General features: G+C 38.0%; 3 protein-coding genes across 9 annotated transcripts in view; 2 read left to right on the forward strand and 1 right to left on the reverse strand.

Moving 5' to 3' along the window:
* WWP1 (WW domain containing E3 ubiquitin protein ligase 1) overlaps nucleotides 1–2,401 on the forward strand; it is a 59,014-nt gene extending 56,613 nt beyond the window's left edge. For 3 of the 4 annotated variants that reach the window (XM_017826474.1, XM_017826472.1, XM_017826475.1), the window contains one exon: nucleotides 232–2,401. In XM_017826474.1, the coding sequence (XP_017681963.1) occupies nucleotides 232–331 (100 nt within the window). In that variant the 3' untranslated portion in view covers nucleotides 332–2,401. The remainder of the gene's footprint in view (nucleotides 1–231) is intronic. The other variant, XM_017826473.1, reaches the window with a different exon arrangement.
* A 1,787-nt stretch (nucleotides 2,402–4,188) lies between these two features.
* On the reverse strand, nucleotides 4,189–17,527 carry RMDN1 (regulator of microtubule dynamics 1). Of its 2 annotated transcripts, XM_017826477.1 has the most exons (11): nucleotides 17,498–17,527; nucleotides 17,264–17,337; nucleotides 16,503–16,614; nucleotides 14,727–14,814; nucleotides 12,832–12,991; nucleotides 12,096–12,185; nucleotides 11,387–11,442; nucleotides 9,404–9,491; nucleotides 7,766–7,796; nucleotides 6,344–6,477; nucleotides 4,189–4,387 (listed from the first exon to the last, which is right to left on the reverse strand). In XM_017826477.1, exons 1-11 carry the CDS (start codon nucleotides 17,505–17,507, stop codon nucleotides 4,349–4,351), a joined length of 882 nt encoding a protein of 293 aa, XP_017681966.1. In that variant the 5' UTR covers nucleotides 17,508–17,527; the 3' UTR covers nucleotides 4,189–4,348. The 2 variants fall into 2 exon arrangements, with proteins under 2 accessions (XP_017681966.1, XP_017681965.1); XM_017826476.1 differs by lacking the exon at nucleotides 17,498–17,527 and having other exon boundaries at nucleotides 17,264–17,397.
* A 116-nt stretch (nucleotides 17,528–17,643) lies between these two features.
* CPNE3 (copine 3) overlaps nucleotides 17,644–24,254 on the forward strand; it is a 28,482-nt gene continuing 21,871 nt past the window's right edge. The window contains exons 1-3 of one of the 3 annotated variants that reach the window (XM_017826486.1): nucleotides 17,646–17,707; nucleotides 18,249–18,324; nucleotides 20,423–20,481. The gene's annotated coding sequence lies outside the window, so the exon portion shown is untranslated. Of the gene's footprint in view, nucleotides 17,708–18,248; nucleotides 18,325–19,864; nucleotides 19,884–20,422; nucleotides 20,482–24,254 lie in introns of those variants that run through there. The other 2 variants (XM_017826487.1, XM_017826488.1) reach the window with 2 other exon arrangements.

The following is a 24,254-nucleotide window of genomic DNA, read 5'->3' on the forward strand; positions in this document are numbered from 1 at the left end:
TGGGTTTTTATCTGGTAACAGTCTTTTATTTCTTTAAGTATTTGTCCTAAACTTTATCTGGTTTTACTCCTTGTAGCAATGTCAAGGCAGTGAGGTTGTGCTGATTGTTATTTCTTTCTTTCTAATTGTTAGATCAGAACATTTGTAACTTCTGCTATAGCAGTCAAGTTCTGTAGACTTCTACATGGGATTTAGATAAAGTTAACAAAATTTTATGTTTTTTCTGCTCAGTTTTAATCGTTTGGATTTGCCACCATATAAAAGCTATGAACAACTAAAAGAGAAGTTGCTTTTTGCCATTGAAGAAACAGAGGGATTTGGTCAAGAGTAGAAGCAGCTTCTAGTCAAAATGGATATCTTGCATAATAAAAGGCCCAGCCAACTAAAATTGCACACTTAATTGTATATAAGCTTTTTGTTCTGTACAGTGATCTTTCTGGAACTCTAAAAGTTTAATTGTTCTCTGTTCTTCCACAAATATATGCAAAACAGTTCAGCCTTTTCTACTTTTATTTATTGCCCTCCCAAAAGACCAGAAAAACCCCTCCATAAATTTTGAAAGCAGACAAGAGACTTATTTAAAATATATATATAAAAAATATAAATATATATACTAATGGGCTCTAGTTTTATAGAGCTTTAAGGGTATGAAAAGTTGCAGCCATTTAAAAGGGCCTGGATTTGCTTTATCTTGGCTTTATCATTCAGAAAAATGTTTAAACTGCTCTGTGTTCTCTTAAGAAACATCTCCAAGTTTGTTTTATTGCATGGCTATTCTAAAAGGTTTTAAAGGCTTAGGCCAAACGTATCCTAAATATATAGAAAGATGCTGCTGGTATTTGAGATGACAGAATCTGTTCTTCTGTCAGTTTAATTTTTTTAATACCTAAATAGCTGATATATCCCTCTCTACTGATGTAGCCAAGGTCATGAATAAAGCCTTTACTACTTGCACAAGAGTCATGTACAATAAGATGAATGTGATTTAATGTTGAAAGGAGTTGGTGCCACTGTTCTGACTTATTGGAGGAGCTGAACAGAGTATTTTAATTCATTTGAGCAGCATTGAAATTTGTTTACATAGTACCTTGGGTTATTACCATGAGGATGTTAGGTAATCTTCAAAGAAAAAATAATAATAAAAGAGAAAATATTACCCATTCTCTTCCTGGTCTGGTGTCTTGCAGGTTTCTTTTTTCTTTTTTTTTTTTCCTGTTTTGGTTTCCCTTTTCAATCCATGATGTCCTTTTTGTAACTTTGTAGAGTTATATTAATGTAAACTGAGCTATAAGGGTATACAAAAGGTATACAAAAGGTAATGTGAATTTTGCTGCTTTCTGTGTTCATGTTCAGTTTCAGTTACTGGATCTAGTAAACCCAAATAAAATGAAAGTTACTTAAGATTTGCACAGATAAAAATATTATTTAGTATTAAATTCTCTCATTCCTCTAAAGTTCTTACGGAAATTTAGACGTACTTGAATTAAGTATGTCTAAAACCTGTCATTCTTTTAGGTAGGTCAAGATTGTCCTAAGTGCACAGTAACATAAAAGCATTTTAAAATTAGTTTTATTGGCATTGAGGGCATTTGCTGAACTGCAAAGATATGTTTAAAAATATTAAAATTTAACACCTTATTCATGTGGTTTATATTAAATGCTACTTTTAGCAAACCGTGCTTCCTTATTATAGAGTAAAAATGTGTTTGAAATCACCATTTGTATTATGCTTTAAATATTAGCTGTAAATTCCATTACATTTAAATTATACAGAATTTTGTATACACATGAAAATGATTTTAGAATATGATTAAACACATTTGTGTAACATATCATATTGCACTGTTAAAAGTGTACATGCGAAAAAATAGCTGTATCTGTTCATGTATCTTTCCAATACAGCAACTGAATTCTGCCAAAATTTTATTTTTCTACATACTGGATTGTCTCGAGGCTTTGTATTCAATATGCACATCTTAAAGTGGAGCTGTTAATCTGTGCATAGCTCTGGTTATACTGGTAGTGCAATGGGCCCAACAGACTGCCTATTTACATGAACTTTTCTGTAAGAGCTTCAAGAATTTCAACCACCTTGAGGGTTTTTCATACAACACCAAATATCTTCTACGAAACCACTTTCATGTAGCACTACATCAGTTTCAAGTGCAAGTCCACTTTAATTATTACTTACACTTGTTAGAATAGAGGAAGTTTAAAAAAAAAGTCTAAAACCAGAAGTGTGTGTGACTTGCCTAAAAGACAATGAGGAAAGCTAAATGTCACAGTTAAACTTTATGAATCTGCACTAATGAATGACTTAATGGCCCTCTACCAACTGCTGAATTTTGTGAATCTCTGAGTAACTGAACAAAATAATAATAATAAAGACAGCACATCACAAGAATGTAGTTGCTTTATTGTTTTGATAACTTTAGCTGTCTCATAAATGCAGTAGTTTTTCCTGTGGGTAAGGGTTAGTAAGCAAGAAAAATAACAAACCCAGTAGCCTTCTGTACATGTATGATTGTGAATTGGTGCCAAGGGACTGACTGAAAGCATGGCTCTGAAGGAAAAAAAAGCACAACAATTAATATACTCATGTGCATGTGTGTACAGGTAACTTAAACTTTCAGGGAATTTCAGTAATACTACACTGTAATATTTTCTTTTCCCATTTGAATTCCCCATAATTCACCTCTACTTGGGGGGAGTGAGTAAGACTGAAGAGAGGGAAGACAGCAAAGGCTGGAGCTCAGACAAGGGAACCATTGAGGTAACGCTACTTGAAGGAGCTACTGTGTAGTTCATGGGTTTTGTTGGTTCCTTTCTTCCTGCAACTCAGCTGGTTTTCACTACACACTCAACAGTTGTTACTCAGTACCTGGATATCCTTCCTCTTTGTGCAGCAGCAGAAAAGGCACCTAAGTAAGGTGCCTGTGCCACAAAGCTACTGGAGGCAAATCTGTGTATGGCAAATGGTTTTGTAGTACATGAATGCAGAAAATTCTCCTAAACACATCATCCACCCTGAGATGCTGCCACACTGAAGACTTCATTTTGATGCTCTACTAATAGAAAATATTATAAATATTTATAATATTTATAATAGAAAATAGTAATAGAAAATTACTTTAAATTACTTAATTACTTTAGTGGACAAACCCCCTGTTTTAACTAGTTTCATAATCTGAGGCTAGAATTAAAGCCTCAGATTCTCTCTCAGCTGTTAATTTTTACTACTGACTTAGACCAGGCTTGGTTTGTGAGTCTTAGCAACTATGCTGTTCTTCATATTCCCCCTATAGATTTTCTAGTAAAGCAAACATTAGGTATTTATAGTCAATTTGATCTAGATTGTTCTACTGACAATACCACATGTAATTGATTGCCTACCATCTTTTCATTATTTGGTCCTCTTTTTCTCTTGGGTAATCCAAATATACTGTCTGGAAAGTCTGTAAATGTTTTCTATGCTGGATATGTAACTTAGGTTACTTTATATTGCTGGTGAAAATTCCTGCTAAAATGGTAGCAAGACCAAGTAGAAAATTTTATCTTTAGAAACAGAAGTCCATATGCTTCCACATAGCAGTTCCTTTCTAATGTACTGGGAGTGTGTATTCCTCCTGTTGTCAGTCTAGGGGAAATTGTGTGTACCCAGCAAACATTTACAGCCACAAAATCATCAGAATTCACAGCCTTTAGAAAAGTAAGTAGTCATATTTCACAGATCACTGCTGATATCACCCATAAATTTTCTTTGATGTTCCCTACCTGTGGGGGTTTTTTTGTTTGTTTGTTTTTTGTTTTACCACAGCACTTTTTGCAAACACTAGCATTTAAGAGTATTGGAATTAAGATGGTGCAGGCTTAAAGAGAAATCTTTAAGAGCAGGTAATAATGTCAACATCTATTACTCTTGAAGACCACTGAACCCCACAGCAAAATGCTCTAGAAAAAATTGCAGAATTAAAATTGTCACAGCCCTGTCCCTCCTTTTTTAAACTTATGCTAATCATGTTTCTTATTATTCCTCATACACAACTTGTAGTGTAAGAGTGTAAAAAACTTAATTAAAAACCTGTGCAACCCCTCTCCCAGCCTTTTCCCTCTAATATATCCTATATATTCCTTGGTTGTCCATAAAGCCCTTCATTCCCATACAAATCAGCAGAGATGATCACATAAGGAAACATCTTCTAGTTGACACCGTAATTGAAATGATATGGAGATAGAAGGTCTGGGCCATACTTTTATTAACAGCTTCAATAAACCAAAGTAGTATTTGGGGCCTTTTTCCTACGCTGCTCAAACCTGAGGCACTGAATTCCCATTATCTTGTTTCTTCTTATATAGAATTAAGCAGCTCCAAAGCTTCTTTCTGTACCTGAAAGAAATAAAAGGTAACAAAAGAGTGCCAAGTAGTTACAGGCTCTTCTAGCAAAATTGCCACACAAGCACTCAAACACTTCACCACAGTTCTGTATATTCAGAATCCTCCTAGGACTAGTCATTTTTCATCTGTAGTTCAAGGTGCTCAATACTTAAATGAATAAGAATAAAACCACTTAAGCCAGTGTCTTCAGTGTAATTCATTCTATATATAGTAAGTTTATTTGTGTTGGATACAGATAATTAGCTCTTTATTTGCTGTAGTCCAATAGTAGCAATGTAAGGAGTTGTCCTACCTCTGACCATACTCAACCAACCCAGAGTTTTCAAGATTCTGGACAGCAGGTAAGAGAGTGTGAGAAGACAGTTTCTGAGGTTCCCTTTGCCTAGAGGTTCTGGGTAAAATCTGATACGATTTTATTATGACCTCTAACATTTATATTAAACTCCCCCCAACAAACTCAAAAAAACTAAAAAATCCCAGCACCACCACCCCCCGCCCCCCAAACCACAAAAAGACCCTCCAACTCAACAAACTTCTCCTGACAGAGCAAGCAGTGCAGACAACATAAGCCAGATAACTCTGAGTATCTGTAGTAACAAATGTTCAGAAAACCTAGTTATGCTGAGACAAGAATTCAAATTTCTTTGCACAGGCCACTTTCCTTCATACTGGACTACCAAGTCTAGCTCCCAATGAATTTTGCACTTTACACATTCACCCAGAGAATGGAGAGAATACCACCTCTCTCAGTTCAGCAGCTCTGCACCCCTCTAGGAGATCAGGAAATGGATGTTTGTACCAGGAGGCCATGACTGGCTGCAGCAGATAAATGGTTTAACAACTTGGCTACAGCACAGAATTCACTCCTGACTATTCCTTTTCTGTGGTTCTTAAAAAAAGGCAAGCTTTTGGGATCACTGGTTTCACCTGTGCCTCTAGCTACTAGTAACTGTCAAAAGAATTGACCAATTTCATACACACCTGAGACCACTACTACTTTAGGCTATTAAATTCCTATACATTTTACAAGGCAGTGGAGGAACTTAATACTCGTATTTCTGACAGGTGTTATTAAAGGAGCTCACTTTTGGAAGAAACAGTTTGAGCCTTACCAGCAAATCTACAGAGGGATTTTGTAAGACTACCTCAGTAGTGTTTTTTCTGAGGTGTGAAATGCAAAATCCTACCAAAGTATTTCTAACAATTAGGATATTAGAATGTCACAACCCATATGGATGATTTTTGTAACAGTTAAAGCATCTCACACTGTAGCTTAATGCTTAACAAATTAGAGGTCAATCAACCATAAGAAAAAACAATTAGCAATGAGTTAGTACTCTGTATATGTTTAGGTAGGAAGTAGATGCCTACCCATCCAAACCAGGATCCTTCTGAGCAGTTCCAAAGGGTAATTAAGTGCCTGATGCCACCATGCATTGGAGGTTTGCTGTCAAAGATACATTACCTCCATTTGTGTCAATTCAGACCATCTGAATCTGTCCCTAAGGGCTTGGAATGGACTGCAGTATTAAGTTTTTCACATATATGTGGGGTTTTTTTTCTTCCTCACGTTCATGTGATTTTTAGCTCTTCCAAAACCTACCTTTCCAGTTTTAGGCATACAAAAAGTCAATTTGCTCACAGAGACAGAGGCTAGCCCGAGGGCCTGCCTGAACTTCAGCAACACAGCTAAGGCTCGGTTGTTGTTAGCACTACAAAAACATCATGGAGAAGGAAATGTAACAGTTCTCTACAGTAAATAAACAGAATATTTCCAACCACTGTGTTCAGGGGTGATTAGCTACATACTGGAGTTTTTTGGTGCTGATATGATTCTGAATAATAGGTGCTGAACTACAATTTCATCTGAGTTAACTTTATAAAACATTTCACTGCCATGATGTCACATGTTGGTTACAATACATGTACTATTACAGTTCTTCCTACCTGTTTGTCCTCTTCTGTCTGTGCAGGATACTCCTTTGCTTTGCTTAACCAGAGAAGAGCCATCTTTTTATTGTTTAACTTCAAGTATGTCTTCCCCAAAAAGAGCAAATTTTTGCTGTAGAAATTTGGATCAGCTGCATAGACAGGAGAAAAGCTTTACATGAGAACGAGTAGCGTATTATCAAAGCCCTTTGATACTTATTTCAGAAAACACATATAGTCTTTTGGCTTTGGATCAGAAGGAAGCCAATGTAAAACTTTCACTTACTAGATTTTGGTCTTATATACAAGTATATTAACTAGAAGCTTGTTAGTTACTAAATGAAACTAGATTCCTCACAAAGAGCAAAGCAGTGAGCTTAATGTGTAACAGCTTTGTTTTGGAGATTTTGGGCTTTTTTGGACCTAGCAGGTACAACAGGCAATGCAACCAGCTGAGCAAGTATAGACAAAGGAAAAAAGGGTACATTTCCTAGCACATAAAGATACCAGTTTAGCTTTTGTTGCACAGAAGAAAACTTAAAATTATTTGTACCCACATTCAACATTTTTTAAGTAGAGATTTAAAGCTATTTACTAAGCAAGCTTGGCTATCAATCATTATTAAAGGCTAATCTTGCCTACAGTCCATACTTATAAATGCAGGCTTTTTCTGCTGCTGGACCTAAGATCAGGATTCAAAACATATGGAGGTGTTTTAAAGGCAAATTTTGAGACAAAGTTCAGTGTTCCAGCTCACAGATGCCTTATGGGACACTCAGGACACAATGAGCTTTTCCTTTAAACTTCACTGGTTTAACTATGTGCAAGTCTTTCGTAAAACACTGTCTTTCCTTGTCTTCCTTTATCTTTCAGCTAGTCAGTTTTGCTTTCGACTTCACTCTTGGAGAAACAGTAGCTTCATATTTTCTTCTACATCATGTGGACAGTTTTACTGCCAGTTAGATTGGCACTCTGATCCTAATCACTTCTGAAATAATAAAAAGTGTGCTTTTTCTGTTGTTCTATTTAGAATACAGAGAACTAAATTTTGAGAAAAGTAACATAGAATTCTCTTTTTTTTGATTTCTTCTTTCTCCTGCACTCCAGTTGAATTCCTTGGGGAAGAGCACTTTGTTACTTAGGAAGGTACAAATTTCACTTTAATACTTATTCTGAAAAAACCTTCACATTACACTGTAAGTGATGATAGAAAGTGTGTAGCATACTTTGAGTATCTCTGAAGAAATGTGCCAGCCTAACAGTCCAGTGTGCTGACTGGTGCACCAGGCTGATACATTTATCAGCTGATCATACTGTACTGTTTGGTTTACCTGGCTATTAATAGCTACAGCTATTAAGGTGATACCGAAAACTAGAGGTTTACTGCAAGTTGTCATTCACAAAAGATACTTTTCAGTCAAAACAAGCTTGAAATATTACCTTCCTCTGCCATGTGAAAGTAACGTAGCGCCTGTAAAAGACAGAGTTGTCTTCCTTAAAATGGAGAATAAACGAAACACAAACTAAAGCCTTACGTGCATGCTTAAAATAGCTGGATAAGGACTTCCTGTCTGTGATCTTATTTTTAATAATTCAACATCCTATGATGCTTCTCATTCAATGTACAATTAGATTTGACATTATTTCAGCAGAACTCGTACTTATCCAAAATATCCCCCTAACCACTTCTTCCATTAAGTACAGTACCACCTTTTTGTCCCCAGCAAACCAGATTGTGTATTTCCAGTTTAACTTGTCAAGATAATTTCACATTTTATTTGTACCATCCAGCACATCTGCAGTTTTCCCCATACGCTTCTTATGTATAAATTCAACAGATGAAATGAATCTTATGATTTAGGACATTAATGTTAACAAATGCTTCAGAGAGAGAACTAACTCCCACAGAACACTAGTTAGCACCCTCTTACATGAGGATAAACATTTCTGAAATCCACATATTTTGCAATCAGTTTCCCATCCTGCACATACGAAATTTCAGTCCAACTCTACCTCTTCCTAATGGTACTAGTTGGGGGGAAAACACTCTCAGAGAACTTAAAAGTATGGATGTATATACAAAACATATTTTGTACTGAAACTGCAGAAATCCTTCCAGTATAAGTTTGCTTCTTCAGCCACTTTAAGTGCTACAGAACTTGATGCTGGGGCTGGCATCATTTTGCAGTATTTGAAATCCTGGTTGATGTTTTGTATTCTTCTGAGAGTGATTTTCAGCAAAACTTACAAGCTTGACATTCCATTAAAAAGTTTTATTTCTTTTTCAATCAGACCTTAAATTGCTTTCTGTGTAACAGCAAGCAGTCTTCTACGATTACTTCCTAGTGACTCCTGCCCCCCCACCATAAAAGAACAAAACAGTTATTAGTTGATCTAAACAACCAGAGATTGTAACAGCTGCAGCAAACTTTCCTATTACCGATTCAATTTTCAAGTTTCTATATATGTACAGGTGTTTAAATAAGATGCACGCTGTTTTAGACACCCTAGAAGATAAATATCTGGACAGTATGTTTTAGGGCGTATGACAGCAGGAATTTTCATAGCAAAGAGTGAAAAAATTATTTTCAACTTAAAAAACCCCACCCTTTGTGGCCAAGGAATGAGAGGGTATTTGCTGATGTTAAGTAACAAAGCAACCTGTTGCTTTTTAGCATTTAAAGGGACAAATTCTAATAGTCCTATCAAATAAATACATGGTATAACAGCACCATATAAATCATCAGCACTGCACTAGTACAGACGGTTATCTGCAACAGATCACAACAGTAAATTCAAACTAAGTTACATACAGCTTGTTATTTTCTGCTGCATAATCTACATGGAATAATTTTCACTATTCTGTGTGTGCTACAGCTGAAAAAAATTAAAAGGTTTTTAAGTTTTTAGTTATCCCTCACCCTCCTGTTCTATTCTTATTTTATTATTGATAGTTGTAAACTCCCAAGTCCATGCTTATTCCATAAGCAGAGGTCAGCTTTGACAGGAAAATAAGTAAAAGTATATCAACAGCTTTGTGGGGAAAATAATAATCTATGAAACATTTTCCTACTGTACCTCTTGAAACGTGGAGGTTGGTGGTGTGGCAAACAGCGTTGCAGCAATTTTTCTTTGGTACCATGGCATTTCAGCAAAGGAGTAACACCTGAAGGAAAAAGAAACATTTATATCTACCCTTCCCATATTTCTCTTGTTTTTGCGAAATACTCTCATAATTGTTGTTGAACATAAAAACTGGATGTCATAAGTGTTGTTTTCAAGAGTCAAAACTCCAGACACACTGCAAGTTCTAAAACCATGATCTTATGTCTGTACAAGAAAATAGCAGGATGTCCAAAACTGCTACTAAAGAAGTTTTGATGTGTCTTTTACTGGGAACTAATTACATTAGGTAAAACCGGACACATTTACTAAGCATGAGACAGCTTTTGAGCTTTAATGATTTTAATGTGTGTATTTTGTTCTAATATATTTGTAAAAATGGCACAACTGAGTAATGTCATTGCCTTACCTCAACACTACTTTGCTTTTTTCAATTATTAATATAAAGCAGATCTGCAGTACATTCCTGAAAGACTCTGATCTATAAGAATGAAAATAAATCCAAGAATCAAACCACTGTGTTCTAGGCTAGGTCATGCTACACTGTTTTCCTATCTACTAAATAACACAGGTAATCGATCAGTCACCTACTTATTGGTGAAAACATCTGTGAAGCATTTCAAGTCCACAGAACATTCCAGATGTAAACATTAAACAACGCTTAAACATTCAGTTTAGTAGCCTCCCACAATGAGTTTACAATTACACTATGTAAAATAGAGCACTCTAGAGGAGGTGAAAAATTAATAAATATTCAAGAATTGGCTGATACCAAATGCCAGTTTCAGATGAAGATGCTCTGGGATTCAGTATTGAGTATATTTAAACATACAACATGGGAATATTTTAGAGCCAAAAGCAGCAATAATCTCACATTTCTTATCATGTTTTCTAATTTTCCTTAGGAACAATGTCTTAAGTACTTTCCAGAACAAGCTTCCTATCTCAAAACGGACCTTGAGGCTCAGTCAGTTGGCAGTATATGCTTTTGTTTAGATATTTGGACTATTGCAATTGTTGCATCATATGGGAATGAGTGGTGGATGCTGAAAAACCAAAGTAAGTTTGTACACTAATAAAAAACTTTGGAGCAGCAGATTGTAGTTTTCTGATACTCAAGAGTCAAAAAAATCCGTACAGAAAGTAACTGTGGTTTTTAGTATTTTTTTTAAACTGCAAATATATTGGCTTTCTTTATTTTCAATCTCACAGCAGAGATTTCCTGTAAAACAGTGTAATAGCTTTGGTCTTTTTGAAACAAATAACCAAAAGCGCTGTCTGGAGTCTCTCACCAGCACATAAAAAATACTGCTTTCCATCACACCACTTCCACAGAATGCCCTGGTTTGTATGGAAAGTTGTATTTCCAGTCCCTTTGCCTGCTATGTAACAGTAATTTTAAGTACCAATTTCACTGAGCAGGAAATTAAATTTCAAAGATTTTTTGTTAATATATATGAATTTATAAATCCATTTATTAATATAACTTTGAAAATACCGTATCATGACAGATAACAAGAGAAGTATTTTAGGAACACATCTCACTGTTTTTCACAGACTGTTTTAAGTTGCAGTTATCCCTGGAATTCAACAGAAATTCAGTGTTGAGTTGACTCCATTCACACCAGTAAACCAAAATGAGCAGCACTCAGAATTGCTGATGCCTGCTATGGATTCTATGAAGCAAACTTAATGTCTGCAAATCGAGTTTTTAATAGTTCCATACAAATAAATTAAATGAACAAGTATTTTTCATCTTTTTGAACTGCTTAACAGCCAGACTTTTTCAAGGCATGATGTTCCATACCTGTTTAATAGGTTTTCATGTTTGCATCAATTACAAGTCACTAAATTATTACAAGCAATTAATGTAAGATATTTTATATTCTGGCATTTTTCTTTGCCAAATGCTAAATTTTGTTTGAAAATATGCCTTACCAAATCCCTATAAGATGAATTGTTGTAGCATCTTTTGGATTTAGTTCAATGGCTCTCTGTTGAGGGGAGAAAAAAACCAATACAGGATATAAGAAGTTGTTCTGACATATGTGGATTAAAATACATTTAAAAAGTAGACTTGTTATCCTGCTGTTAATTAAACCAGCCTCATCAGGTGTAGAATTTCAAGGCAATATATTATTTATTCAGTACATAACTACATCAGCTCACCTCCAAAAAACTGACAACACTGACAGATTCTAAGCACTTCTGCTTAGTAGGTCATTAAAAGTTGCATATGAGACTTTGTGTGTTCAGATTTTGATATAATCTCTGGTGATATAAAATTAGTAGTCCCTTATCTTTTCCAGTATTTGTCCTTTACCACTACATAATCCACAATTCAAAGGACGGCCACAGAGCCATTTCTCAATATCACTGTTACATTTTATCTAGTCCTAAGAGGTGTCTAAAGCACTTCAGCTATTTCAAGACTCCCTTCTAAAGGGATTTGGTTTACTGCAGGGGATAATTTGTACTCCTTGTTTCCCCAGCATTTCTGAGGCATATGTCACAAGAACACAAAAAACAAAGTGTCACTAGAGATATAAACAGAAGTACGCTTTCAATATTTTGCCAAAAATTAGTTACCAGCTGTCACACAATCTATACATTGATGCTGTCATATGCAAAAAACTCTTTGCATTACCTGAAAATGCTCCTTGATAACAATAGCATTTCCAATTTTAGTCTTGATTCCTTCATAGTCTCCAACATCACTGAGGCAAATTCCATACCACTGTAATTCAAATAACAAAAATAAAACATTTAATACAGCACTATAGCTATTGATAGTACATTTTTAAAAACCTGCAACCAGAAGGGCTGCCACCACCACAAATGATAAACAAGCAAGAAGTATTTATTGTGAACAGCTGAGGCAGCATCAGTGTGACCTGCTGGTCTGCATGTGTAAGGGAATAAATGTCCTCTTCTGATCCTAGATGTCAACACAAGTGACTATACTTTGCCCGTGAGAGAAGCAGCACCAAAAAAAAAGCAGAACAAAGTCAGGGCCTGAAGTATTTCTAGTGAAGCCCTACAGAATACAGAAATAGCATGCTGAATGTGGGACATGTACAACATTTTTAAGGCTACATCAGAGGAGGAGTAGCTGATTACATCTGCTGTAATAAACCTCATCAGTCACACCTCTCTCCATGGTCCTGCATACATTTAACCAGTTTCTGTTTCCTGTATAGAGGAAATTTAGCTGGAGAAGTCTGAACTCAGATCTTCCAAAAAAGTTAGGGAGAATCAGAAGTCTCATTCATTCTCAGCTGAAAAGTTAAATTATGCTGAAGTTTGCTAACAGCACAGTGACATTTCCAGTTTCTACTAGCAGAAATCAACAACCAAGATTTCAGTTATTTTGCATGGCTCACCTTGTGCGCTGCAGAATTTGATTCGTTTTTTTCAAGAGCCTTTTTTGCATACTCAAAGGAGTCATAAGTCAGTTGTTTCTTCTCCTCTGCAGAAGTACTACTAAGCTGAGCTAGATCTCGTGATGCCCGTGCCAGCCGCCACAACAACTCCGCATCATCACTAGTTTGGAAGAGAAACGCTAACATTTTAAAGCAATAATGGAAACAAAGCCAGCAAAGGTCTTAAACCAGTCTATCAAAATGTATCTCAAGTGGGTGATAAGACAACATTGTCTTATGTCATTGTCATCTGTCCTGCTATGCTATATACAACCGCAAGATAAGAAATAGAAAAGGAAAGCCCACCATTACAGACTGTCTGACAATACTTCTGTTCTGCCATTCTGGTCTGCAAAGCAAATAGATCTGTAGGAAAGGTCTTTGTTTTCTCAAAAAACAAAAAAGATAAAAAAAAATAATGGTACCACTCAACACACCGGAAGGAAAAGAGGACTACTCTGTTCTTAGCTAGATGGTATTTTTTCCAACATTCCACTGATTTCTATTGATGTTTACTCGGAATATTTAAAACACTATCAATCTTTTTCCTATAATTATACTTAAATAATTAAATTCTTCCTAGAACAACAGTGAAAAAACGCAGATTAGCCACACCACCAGCACAAAAACTTTATGTCTATGTATTTATTTATATCAGTTTATCAAATGATATGGTAGGTTATAGCCAAAGATAAAGGATCTAAAATTTCATTTTGTTCACATTGTTATGAAACGCTGCTTGCACTTTTAGAGTACAACCATTTTAATTTTGGCTTTCCATTTTAATAGAGACTTAAATTTAGAGTGTTTAGGTCTTATTTGTGTGGCTATAAACCTCCAGCCCCAGAACACCGAAGTCAAAACTACCAGAAACTAAAAGTATTTAAAAGAATATAAGAATTATTGCTAAACTCAGAGTATCAGTTTTCTATTCTTATCTGAAGTAACAGTGAGTCACTGCTCTTGCAGCACAGCAGTCCTGCTCTATTCAACAGAGTAACACGGACCTAGAAGGCTCATTTTTCAGCTAAGTCACAAAAATCTTAAGTACTGCTACTGGAATCATTACTCCTCAGAGAATAATTAGTGTTGTTATACACCTAGTAACAAGCTTACACCTCGCTTATGATATGCTGTCCCTTACAGGCTGGGAACTTCATTTAATTTCACAGGTTTTACACTTGCACCCCTGGCAAGAACAAGGGAGGAAAAAAGAAATAAGGGAAAAAAAAACAGACCCAGGATCTGCAAACTACTGAAAAGAACCAAAATGTTTTTGGAGCGAGATGTTTTGTCTCCTCCAAGGGAATGGACTCTTAAGTTTGCAATCCCTTTTCTGCTTTTTCTTTGAACAGCTTATCCCAGTTCACTCAATATTTTTTGCACATAAGACATAACTACATGAGCAAGGGCCTTTTTTGTTCAGACTCAAATCCTAACATTAGACAAATGAAAACAGAAAGAATAGCAGGTCAGCAGTGAAAAAGAAATGAAACAGTGACTCAAAAATTTTCAACACCTGAATTCTAGGTACCTTGATCCTTTACTAATGCATAGCCACATTATGAGTTTTTGCAGTAATTTGAAAATTATTTAAAATTTGAGTAACAAAGCAAACAAGCAAAAACCTCTCCTTTGCAGGACTGAAAAACTTAAGGGTTAACTCTCATCTTCTACAGTTACCAGTTCTTTCTTTATTCATTTTTCCAGTAGGAGGGAAAAGATTAGGAATCCTTTCCTACTTATATAAGGGTGAAAGCAAGGTTCTCCAGCATATTACAGAGAGCATATTTGTTGAAAAACTGATACAGAAGAGCACCGAAAAGTCACAGTAATGTCTCAATGTAACAAAGTACCTATTTTTATGCTGAACCAGCAACTGATACAGTTTTTCAGTTTCTCCACTCCCGTACAGGTAGTCTGCTTGTTCTATCACTTCTTCCACTTCAGAAGAAATTAAAATTGGGGAAACAGAAAAAAAATTACAGGTAATTAGCACATTATAGCATAAACAAAATATTTTAGAGCAAGACAACCTAGCTGAAAATGATATAGCTCATTCCAAACAACTTACAGGTACAGCAGGATCGAATAAGCAACATGTACAATGCTCAACTAGGATGAGTGCCTCTCTAATGCAACTACAACAGCTTTCAGCAAGACAGCTTGGATGCTTAACAAAACATAAGCTCTAAGCTCCTTCATAAAAATTAATTGTGTTTATAAGCTTTCCTTTTTGACGTTACCTAGTAAATAGGGTAGACACAATTAGCGGCAGCAGAGTTTTCCTTAACAGAAGAAGGAAAACATTAAAGGTTATTAAACACAGCAGCCTGCTCTTCAGTTTAAAAAGATCCTAGACTATAAATCTAGATAATTTTTAACCTTGCTGCCTTATCTTTCAAAGATAAGCTAACGGTCTACCTGGACTTTAGATCTTAGTGTTTAAAATGAGCTTCATGGTACATCTTCAGTATTATCTTCAGTAAACTGTTATGTTTGCTTGTTGACCTTAACACTACTAACATATCTAATGACTAAATGCTCAAAACTCTGAACACATTTCCCACGAGGTGTTTTTATGCAAATTATTATACTTTTGTTGTTTTGGAGTATTTTTTCAGGTATTTCTATTTTACCCATATTTTCACCTTATCTATTACTTGTTTTGCAAAGAAAGCCCATTACCATTGCTTTTCTTGGCAATGTAAATGCCAGATTCAAGAGGGAGCACTGAAAAGACTAGAGGTGACTACACAGTGTTATTTATGTTCCTCATGAGAAATGAGGAATTCCTTATTCCTTGTTATTACTATTTCTTCTTTGTGTACCAAGTGGCTATCTCAAATCTATTCACTGACACTTCTTCTGTTATAGAAAATGAGACAGTTCCTTATTTGCTCAAAAATTAATTGTCTGAATTTTTATTTCTATAAGCATCAACACAGTATGCCTATAGCCAGTCAGGCTCATTCTCTATTCAGCTAGGCTTACTCTCAAAATCCTTAATTTACCATGTGATAGATGAGTTCTAAGTCTGTAACAATATCCTCTTTTAAGATGTTGTTACTGTTCTTCCAGCAGTGAAACTATCCTTATTCAAATTTGAAAAGGATATTTTATCACTTGTTATATTGTTTTCTGGTAGGGAAAGCAGGATTTTGAAGTGTCACAAAAATACAAGGCATTTCTCAACTCTCTTTGAGATGCAATCTCAGTATTGCTCAACTAGATAAAATGGGAATCACACTTTTTCATACTGAAAATCTAAACTAACTAAAATTTCTAGAAATCAAATAAGCTTTGGTCTGTGTTCCTAAGTGAACTTTTCAGTATGATTTATTTAAAGCTTGGGGAGCAAGTTAGGTATCATACACCTTGTACATGTGTTCCATCCCTGTCAGGATAAGCTACTAAATCTGCTTTCAGTGACAGCTGAAAGCACTTGTTAAAAACTGCTACAAGGCTACCCATAAACGATTCAAAAGCATCCTGCCATTAAATCACATTGCATGCAGTCTTAATAGAGAAAATCAAAAAGCATTACACCATTTTTCTCTATAATTCTTGCACTAAAAATTTTAACTTTCACATGAGAGTATCCTATATACTTCAAAATTTGAAAATATTACCTTTGAAGCTTGCATGAACCTCAGCAAAGCCAAAAGTCACCTTATGAGCTTCATAAGCCAAAAAGGACCCTGTTGAAAGCACAAGCCCCCTGTGAAGGCTTTTTCTAAGCACCTGTATGGGATCATAAGATAGACATTAACATTATCGTTCTGAGTTTAATTTTTTTTTTGTCTGTAGCACCGGTTATATTTCAGATTTTGAGCAAAGAAAAAACGTTTAAATGTTAAAAAACCTTCATAAGACAAAACAGTTCATCAAGAGGGTATTTTAAGTATATTCAACAGAAACTCATGATTACGCTTTAAAACGACCACAGCGCTAGACTGAAAATAAACCATAGATACGGAACAAATACAAGATAAGAAGCAAAAAAAGCGCACTAGTGTTCTTCAAACGAGCAGAGGGCTCCCAGCTTTTGCGAAACCAAACCAGCCCTTCGCTACGCCCCGCGATGCCGGAGCCTCCCCACTGCCGCCTCCTCCCGCATCCCCACCCGCGGCGGAGCGGCCCCGCGGGGGCGAGCGGCGGCAGAGCCTGTGAGAATCACAGGATCGATCAGGTCGGCAAAGACCTCTGAGATCATCGAGTCCAACCCATGACCGAACACCACCATGTCAACGGGACCATGGCACGAAGTGCCGCGTCCAGTCTTTTCTTAAACACCCCCAGGGGCGGTGACTCCACCGCCTTCATGGCAGCCCGTTCCAAGAAGCCCCTGGGAGCGGTCGCGCCCCCCCGCCCCGAGGGGCACGCCGGCTACCTCGCTCCACGTCCGGCCCCGGCCCCACGGGCCGTCCGTCGCCTCCCGTCGGAGCCGCAGCCCTAGGCCGGCAGGACCACGGCGGAAGGGCCGCGCCAGCACCGCCATGAGCGTCGCCATCGCCGCCGCCAGCACCGCCCCCCGCCTCCGGAGGAGCCGCTCCGCCCCGCGGCCCTGCCCGGGCGCGGGGGCACACAAGGGCAGGGGCCGCCCGGGCCGCCGGCCCGCCCGCGGTGCCGAGCATCGGGCATTGCGCGGCCCCGACCCGGAGCCACACTGGGCCTCGACCCTCCCGCCCGCCTGCCCGGGACGCGGGGTGGGCGGGAGGGGCGGAGGGCTCTGCGCCTGCGCTCCGGGGCGGGGCGGGCGTGTCCGGCTGGAGCGGGCGTGGCCGCCGCGGGCTGGGGACTCGGGGCTCGGGGTGCGGAAGCGCCGCCGCTGCAGGTGAGGAGGGGCCGGGTTCGGCCCACGTCTCTCGGCTGTGTGCCGGCCCATTTGCAGCGGGCTTTGCGCTCTCGGCCCACCAACCTTATCCAGTGAGAGCCATGTGGGGCTGGGGCTGCGGGGCAGGGCAGGGCTACAGGCGCCTGCGGCCGCTTCCTCTCGTGGAACGTGCCCCGGGTGCGGCTCTGCTCCCTGCGCCGGGACACGGGCGCGCTGCCCGGTGCTGCTGCGGGGCTCGGGGCATCGCCCTTCACCCGCCGTCCCGCAGGTAGCGAAACTCGGCGAAGCTGAACTTCTAGGCCGGAAGGTTTGAGTCCGCAGTACCGATCTCTGTGGCGCTGTAAGTGCCACTCTGAAAAGCACCCTCACCTCTTAGAGAGGTGTCTCTTGAGATGCAGCATCGTTCCTGAAAACCACATGCTGTTCTTCCTGAGCTGCTGCTTGAGTGGGTGGTTGTTTTCTTGCTTCATTGCAATTGCATAATATATATAAGACAAGCCTTAGATGACGTTCATGTTGTCATAACTTGCTCTTCCACTAGGGGAAAGTGAAAATGTGAAACCTCTTCACTTTTGCTTCCGTACTCCTGTCTTCAAAGTCCATTAAGTATCTTCAAGGTAATATCCATTGCCCTGCCTCCAAAACATTTGTTTTCTTGAGAGTTTTGTTTCTGTGGTGGTGCATAAAGTTTGTTTAGTAGAAGTAGAGTCAAACTTAATCCCGGATTTTTTTTTTTTTTGAGTTGAAGCTTTAAATTTTAACTTTGTAGGTGTATAATCACAGAGGTGAGATGCTTCAAAGGGCATGCAGAACACCAACAAGAATTAGAAGAAAAAGTGAGCAAGAAAGATGTGCGAAGAGAAAAAGAAAGGGGTCTTTCTGTTTTTCTGTTATGGTGCTAGAAAGAATGCAGTATTTTTGCAACAAGTATGTTTGTGTTAAATATCTCAAAATTAATAGATACAGACTCATTATAGATGACTTTTGGACTAATTTTAGTTCAGCTGTTGAAAACAAAAGTCCATTTCTGGTAAGCTGAATAACTAATTTTGTTAAATGTCATCTGCCAGAATGTCAAGGTAGCAGTGCGGTATCGCAGTGTTTGTACAGCCTTCTGTTACACCCAGGACATTAACATTTCTTCAGAATTGAAGGCAGAGGGGAGCCACAGTAGCTCTTTAGTACAAACAACGCCAAAAACTAAAATCTCAACTCCACAGGTACCTGGGGTGGAGTTTAATTTTTTTTTTTTACCTTATTTGATTTAGGAACAGATGCTGTCATTACCATGGTTTCCTAGAGGAAATACCTTTAGGGGCAAAGTGAGGGTGGAAGATACATTTTTTCCCTTCCTGTTTATTTTCCTGTGAAAGTCAGGATGCTATTTCAACATAAATAATACGTGATTATGTTAGTATTTATAGATACTAGTTTCTGTTAAACCCAACAAAATTGCTTCTGTTCTTAGATCAGTTAGGCAAAGATTAATAATATCCCCTTCTAATATCACATTTGAAGTTGTGATGTGGCTTGTGCAAACAAGTAGGAAGTGGAATTACAGTGCTCTTAATTGTTTTATAACTTTAAAGGTCTTTTCCATCAATTCTGTAATTCTGTTTGATTTCTGTGGTTTATCTTTAATATTGTTTTAGTTGAGATGCTGTTGCTCAGGCATTTAAAAAGGGCATTATTAAGTGTTTGAAGGATCTCTGAATATAGGAATTTTGGGACTGGATTCTGGATCCAAGCTTCTGTTTAAGAAATAGTCTTTAGTGGTTTGGATCACTTGCTTAATACTTTCTTCTGTGGTTGAAAGGAGACTTTATCCTGTAGATCCATTCCACCCCGTAGGTGGATCAAAGTGCACGTGTTCACTCAGTGCTTTATACAAGGCACAGCTGAATTAGTTCTACTCATGGCAATTTGGTTCTGATGCTGCCCGTATCCAGAGGGGTTGTTACAAAGTCCTCATGGTAGGTGATTAGCATAGGTGCAATCATCTGATCGTTCCAGGAATTAGCATGATTGCTGTGTGCCTGTGTTCAGAGCCGCTGCCTACGGGTATGCAGAGCATGTATGATGCCTGCCAGGCACAGGGAACACTGACTGCAAGTAGCTGCTGTGATACAGAATTGAAGACAGCTGGCTGGAGAGCTCTTGGTTTGCATATAGGAAGGTTTGAAATACATCTGGGCTATAAAAAAGTGTAATTTTGTGATCGTGTGTTTCAAGATGTTGTTATTGTTTATAGCAAGACAAATAATATGCTGGACCAGTGTAGGATACTGTTTTTATGGATTGTTCTTAGGCATCCTTTAGCAGTATAAGAAAGCTTAGGTTTTTTAGAACATAAACATTGGGAGCCACTGAATTTGATCTACTTACTCTAAACCACTGTCACCTTATTGGAAAAAACCACATTAAATGAATAGGACAAAAACTGTAATCTGATCTTTGTTTTTAAAATCTTAAAGGGCTTTTCTTGCTGGACTTTTTAAACGTCTAATATGTACGGTTCTGTAACAAAGACTGAGTTTCCCATAAGTAATCTTTTCAGTGCTGCTGTCATGGAGACATAAAGCTGTTAGACAGGTTATATATTTTAAGAGGAACTATAGTTCCTAAGGCTCTATGAATGCATTCAACCCTCTTACTTTGATCGATATATGGGAATAACAATTCTTAGTTTTATTTTCCTTTCACTTCACATTTTAGTGCTCCTGTTGGTTGAAGTTTTAGCCTTTTGCTGAGAGGCCCAGAGGCAGACCTCTGAGGTAAGTTACCATTTTTAAGAACTGGTATTTGTAACAGTGAAGTGTCACAACATGCCTAAAAAACAATGTGTGAGAAGGAGTAGTCTGAAACATGTGGTCACCTGCGTCTTAATAAATAAACCACAGCAAGTTTTAGTGAGATAAAAGTTTTTCTTTCTTCTGAGTAATGTTAATTATGTAGTCAGTCAGTCAGTGGCTCTACACAGAGAAATTGCAATGAAGAATACACGATTTAAGATGCTATTCACATTGCATAGTCGATAGATTGTTTTCTGTGGTGTTAAGATACTCTGATAAAGCATATAAACATATATGCAGGAAATACATGTTGCCCTGGTTGGCTGCTGTATGCTTAAAATAACTAAATTTTGAAGTCAGGAGATCTATCTGTCTTAATTTTCTTGCTAAAGGCACAATATTACCTTTTATAGTTTAGCTCACTTGAATCAAAATGTCACCTAAGGTTCTTGTGATGCTGGGAAGATCCCTCAGTGTTAAAGATGTGCCTAAAGGGCGAACACGCATATACAGGAATAAAAAAAAAATCAACAGAAGGATATTTAGAAATGACTGTTTCTAAGTCATTTTGTGAAGAGGTGTCCTAGAAGTCAAATTAGTATTTTCTGAGTAGTGGGATTTTTTAAAAAAAGAATTCTAAACATGTTGTTTGGCAATGTAACTTAATGATAGATTTTTATATATAGGAACAGCCTGCAAATAGTTGTCCGACTTGTTACACCACTGTGCTACCAATGCAGTAGATAAATATTTGCACTGCCTGAGTATCATGAGGCTTATAAAAAGTAGATGATTCATTTCCCGTAGAGAAAACTGTATCTCCTTCTCACGCATTCATGTACCTCAGATTTCTCAGATATTAGCTCTTATTTTTGTTTGGCATAATCCCCAGTAAATTAGTTGTGTGGTCATTAGGGTTTTGTCAGCATAATCTCCCTTGTTCAATTCAGAATGCTTTAATTCCTTCATGCATAGTAAATAGTGAATATGAGAATTATAGAATCATATAGGTTGGAAAAGTCCTTCTAGATCATCGAGTCCAACCTTTGACTGAAAACCACATTGTCAACTAGACCATGGCACTAAGTTCTGCATCCAGTCATTTCTTAAACATTTCCAGGGATGGTGGCTCCACCACCTCCCTGGGCAGTCCATTCTAATTCTTACCAACTGTTTCTATGAAGAAATTCTGTTTGATATCCAGCCTGAACCTCTTCTGGCACAGCTTGAGACCATGTCCTCTTGTCCTGTTGCTTGTTGCCTAGGAGAAACCAACCCCCACCTGGCTACAACCTCCTTTCAGGTGGTTGTAGAGAGTGATAAGGTCTCCCCTGACCATCCTTTTCTCCAGGCTAAACAACCCCAGCTCCCTCATCCACTCCTCATAGGAATTACTTTCTAGACCCTTCAGCAACTTTGCTGCCCTTCTCTGGACTCACTCCAGCACTTCAATGTCTTTCTTGTAGTGAGGAGCCCAGATCTGGACACTTGAGGTGCGGCCTCACCAGTGTCAAGTACAGGGGGACCATCACTGCCCTGGTCCTGCTGGCCACACTATTCCTGATAAAGGCCAGGATACCACTGGCCTTCTTGACCACCTGGGCACACTGCTGTCTCATGTTCAGCTGCTGTTGACCAGCACCCCCAGGTCCCTTTCGATGGGCAGCTTTCCAGTCACTCTTTCCCAAGCCTGTAGCACTACAGGGATTGTTGTGACCCACATGCAGGACCTGGCACTTCACCTTATCACTTCATATCATTGGTCTTGGCCCATTGATCCAGCCTGTCCAGATCTCTCTGCAGAACCTTCCTACCCTCCAAGATAGATATAGCTATCACTGTAGAAGTAGATAAAAGATACAGCTTACACTCCAGGTTTTGTGTGATTCTTCAAATACAAAATTACTCAAGTTGAGATGCTTCCGTTACTCATCTTGTCAGCACATCAGCTAGTGCCACAGGACAATTTTACCAGCTTTGTTCCCTGTAAACAAAATAAAAAGAGGAGGAAGAATTCAGATTTAGAGGTATGATTTTTAGAGAAGCCTGGTTTTTTTAGGTTGTTTTGGTTTTGTTTTTTTTTTTTCTTTTTTCAAATGCAGTGTCGAAATTAGGTTGTGAAACAGTCTTAGCCTTTTAAATTGTATAAAAAGTCAGTTTCCTGTGGGATGGTCAGTTTCCTTGAAAATTGAAGGATTATCATTAGATTTTTAAAAAGAGATATTTATATATAAGTAGTCCAAGATCACTAGCAATTTTGTCGCTACTAGTCTCATCAGTGGAACAAGTATCTGTTTGCCATAATTTCATTGTCAGCTTCTTGCAGCAGATGTGGTGTTTTCTGGGAGTATGATGTCATTCTCTGCTCTTTGCATGTGCATCTGTTATCAAGAGATGTTAGAGGTCTATGCTGAGATAGAGGATAGAACAGGTTATATTGTTAGATGGATATTGTCTCCCAGGTTACTTTCATTCAGATCTTGCCTTGCTCATGTTTGCGCCAGCTCTTTACTGGAACCCTTCTTGTGAAAGGCTGTTGCAAGAAGTACTGTTATTGCTTGGTCTGAGATGCAATAGAAGAGGTTCTCAGAAATACAGGCCTAGAGATATTTACCACAAAAATTTTTGTTTGCGCATATGCAATCTTAGTCCTGTCTGAAAGAACAGAGACTGAAGAATTGCATACACTGAATGTTCAAGACAGTAGAGCTTCATATGCATTATTTCAGATTTAGGCTTGGGTCAAGGCTTTCATTTTTACAGTCTGTCTGAATAATTAATCTATTTCCTTTTTGTTATCTGCCCAGGTTCATGGGAAATACTTAATAATCCGAGAAGGATCAGAGCACTGATTGTATATGTTACTGCCTTTTTCAATCTAGCACACAGTTGACATAAAATGCTTAAGCGTAGCGTCACAGTGAGAAGATTAGCTAATCAGGAATAGACTTTATTAGCACGTTTCCTGTGGCTTTTCTGTGTCCTGAGGTATCTACAAATTACAGATTTTTGGTCTATTATCATTAGCAGTTCACAGGAACTAGTAAATGTTCTATGATGGTCATAACTTGCATCAGAACAGGTTTGTGACTAAAGGCAGTGATGCCAAATGGAGCTAGAGCAGTGTTCACTTCATTAGTCTTTTTGTCTTCTTGTAGTTATGTATGTCTGCTTGTCAGATTGGAATCACATATAATTATGAATGTGTCATTGTACTGCCCTGGAAAGTTATCTGGGCAAGCCAGATAACTGTCCTCTGACATTGCAGCATTGAGAGGATTGCTGCAGTCTGACAATTCCCAACTGTGCTGTTAGATTATTCTGATAATAGATCTGTTCCTTTCCAGGTAGAAAGCCATGTTTCTAGTTTCTGTTGAAAAACAGGCAATGGCTGTGTTACCACTTATCTTCAATAGAATCATCCGTGGAATTCAGAGAACATTATGATCTGTAGAACTGCAGGACAAGACTAGTCCTTGACTTACATTTTTGCTTTGATAATGACAACTCAAACAGAAAGACTTGTCTTATACTTAGTTGACCTAATGGTGCTCTTGAGCAGCCCAAACCTGACATAGGATTTTATCTCCCTTGTGACCATACATTGCTGCAGTTCAGAGTCTGAATGTCACAAGTTCCACCTTACAATTTATGTAGTAATTTTCAATCTTTTCCTGCCCAGAATTTTATATATATGTAATATATATAAAGCCTGATACGCTCTTGCAGTCATAAAAGCTATTCCTGTACAAAGG

This window comes from Lepidothrix coronata, unplaced genomic scaffold, assembly GCF_001604755.1.
Source record: "Lepidothrix coronata isolate B3197 unplaced genomic scaffold, Lepidothrix_coronata-1.0 Scaffold127, whole genome shotgun sequence".
In the NCBI taxonomy this organism is placed as follows: domain Eukaryota; kingdom Metazoa; phylum Chordata; class Aves; order Passeriformes; family Pipridae; genus Lepidothrix; species Lepidothrix coronata.

Excerpts from the sequence above, each read along its gene's own strand:
- RMDN1 (XM_017826476.1), bottom strand. The coding sequence starts at position 17,383 with ATGGCGACGCTCATGGCGGTGCTGGCGCGGCCCTTCCGCCGTGGTCCT. Across the intron at positions 9,492-11,386 it reads ATTCATCTTATAGGGATTTG|GTGTTACTCCTTTGCTGAAA; the intron begins GTAAGGCATATT and ends TTTTTCCTTCAG. Across the intron at positions 4,388-6,343 it reads AGACAGAAGAGGACAAACAG|GTACAGAAAGAAGCTTTGGA; the intron begins GTAGGAAGAACT and ends TATTTCTTTCAG.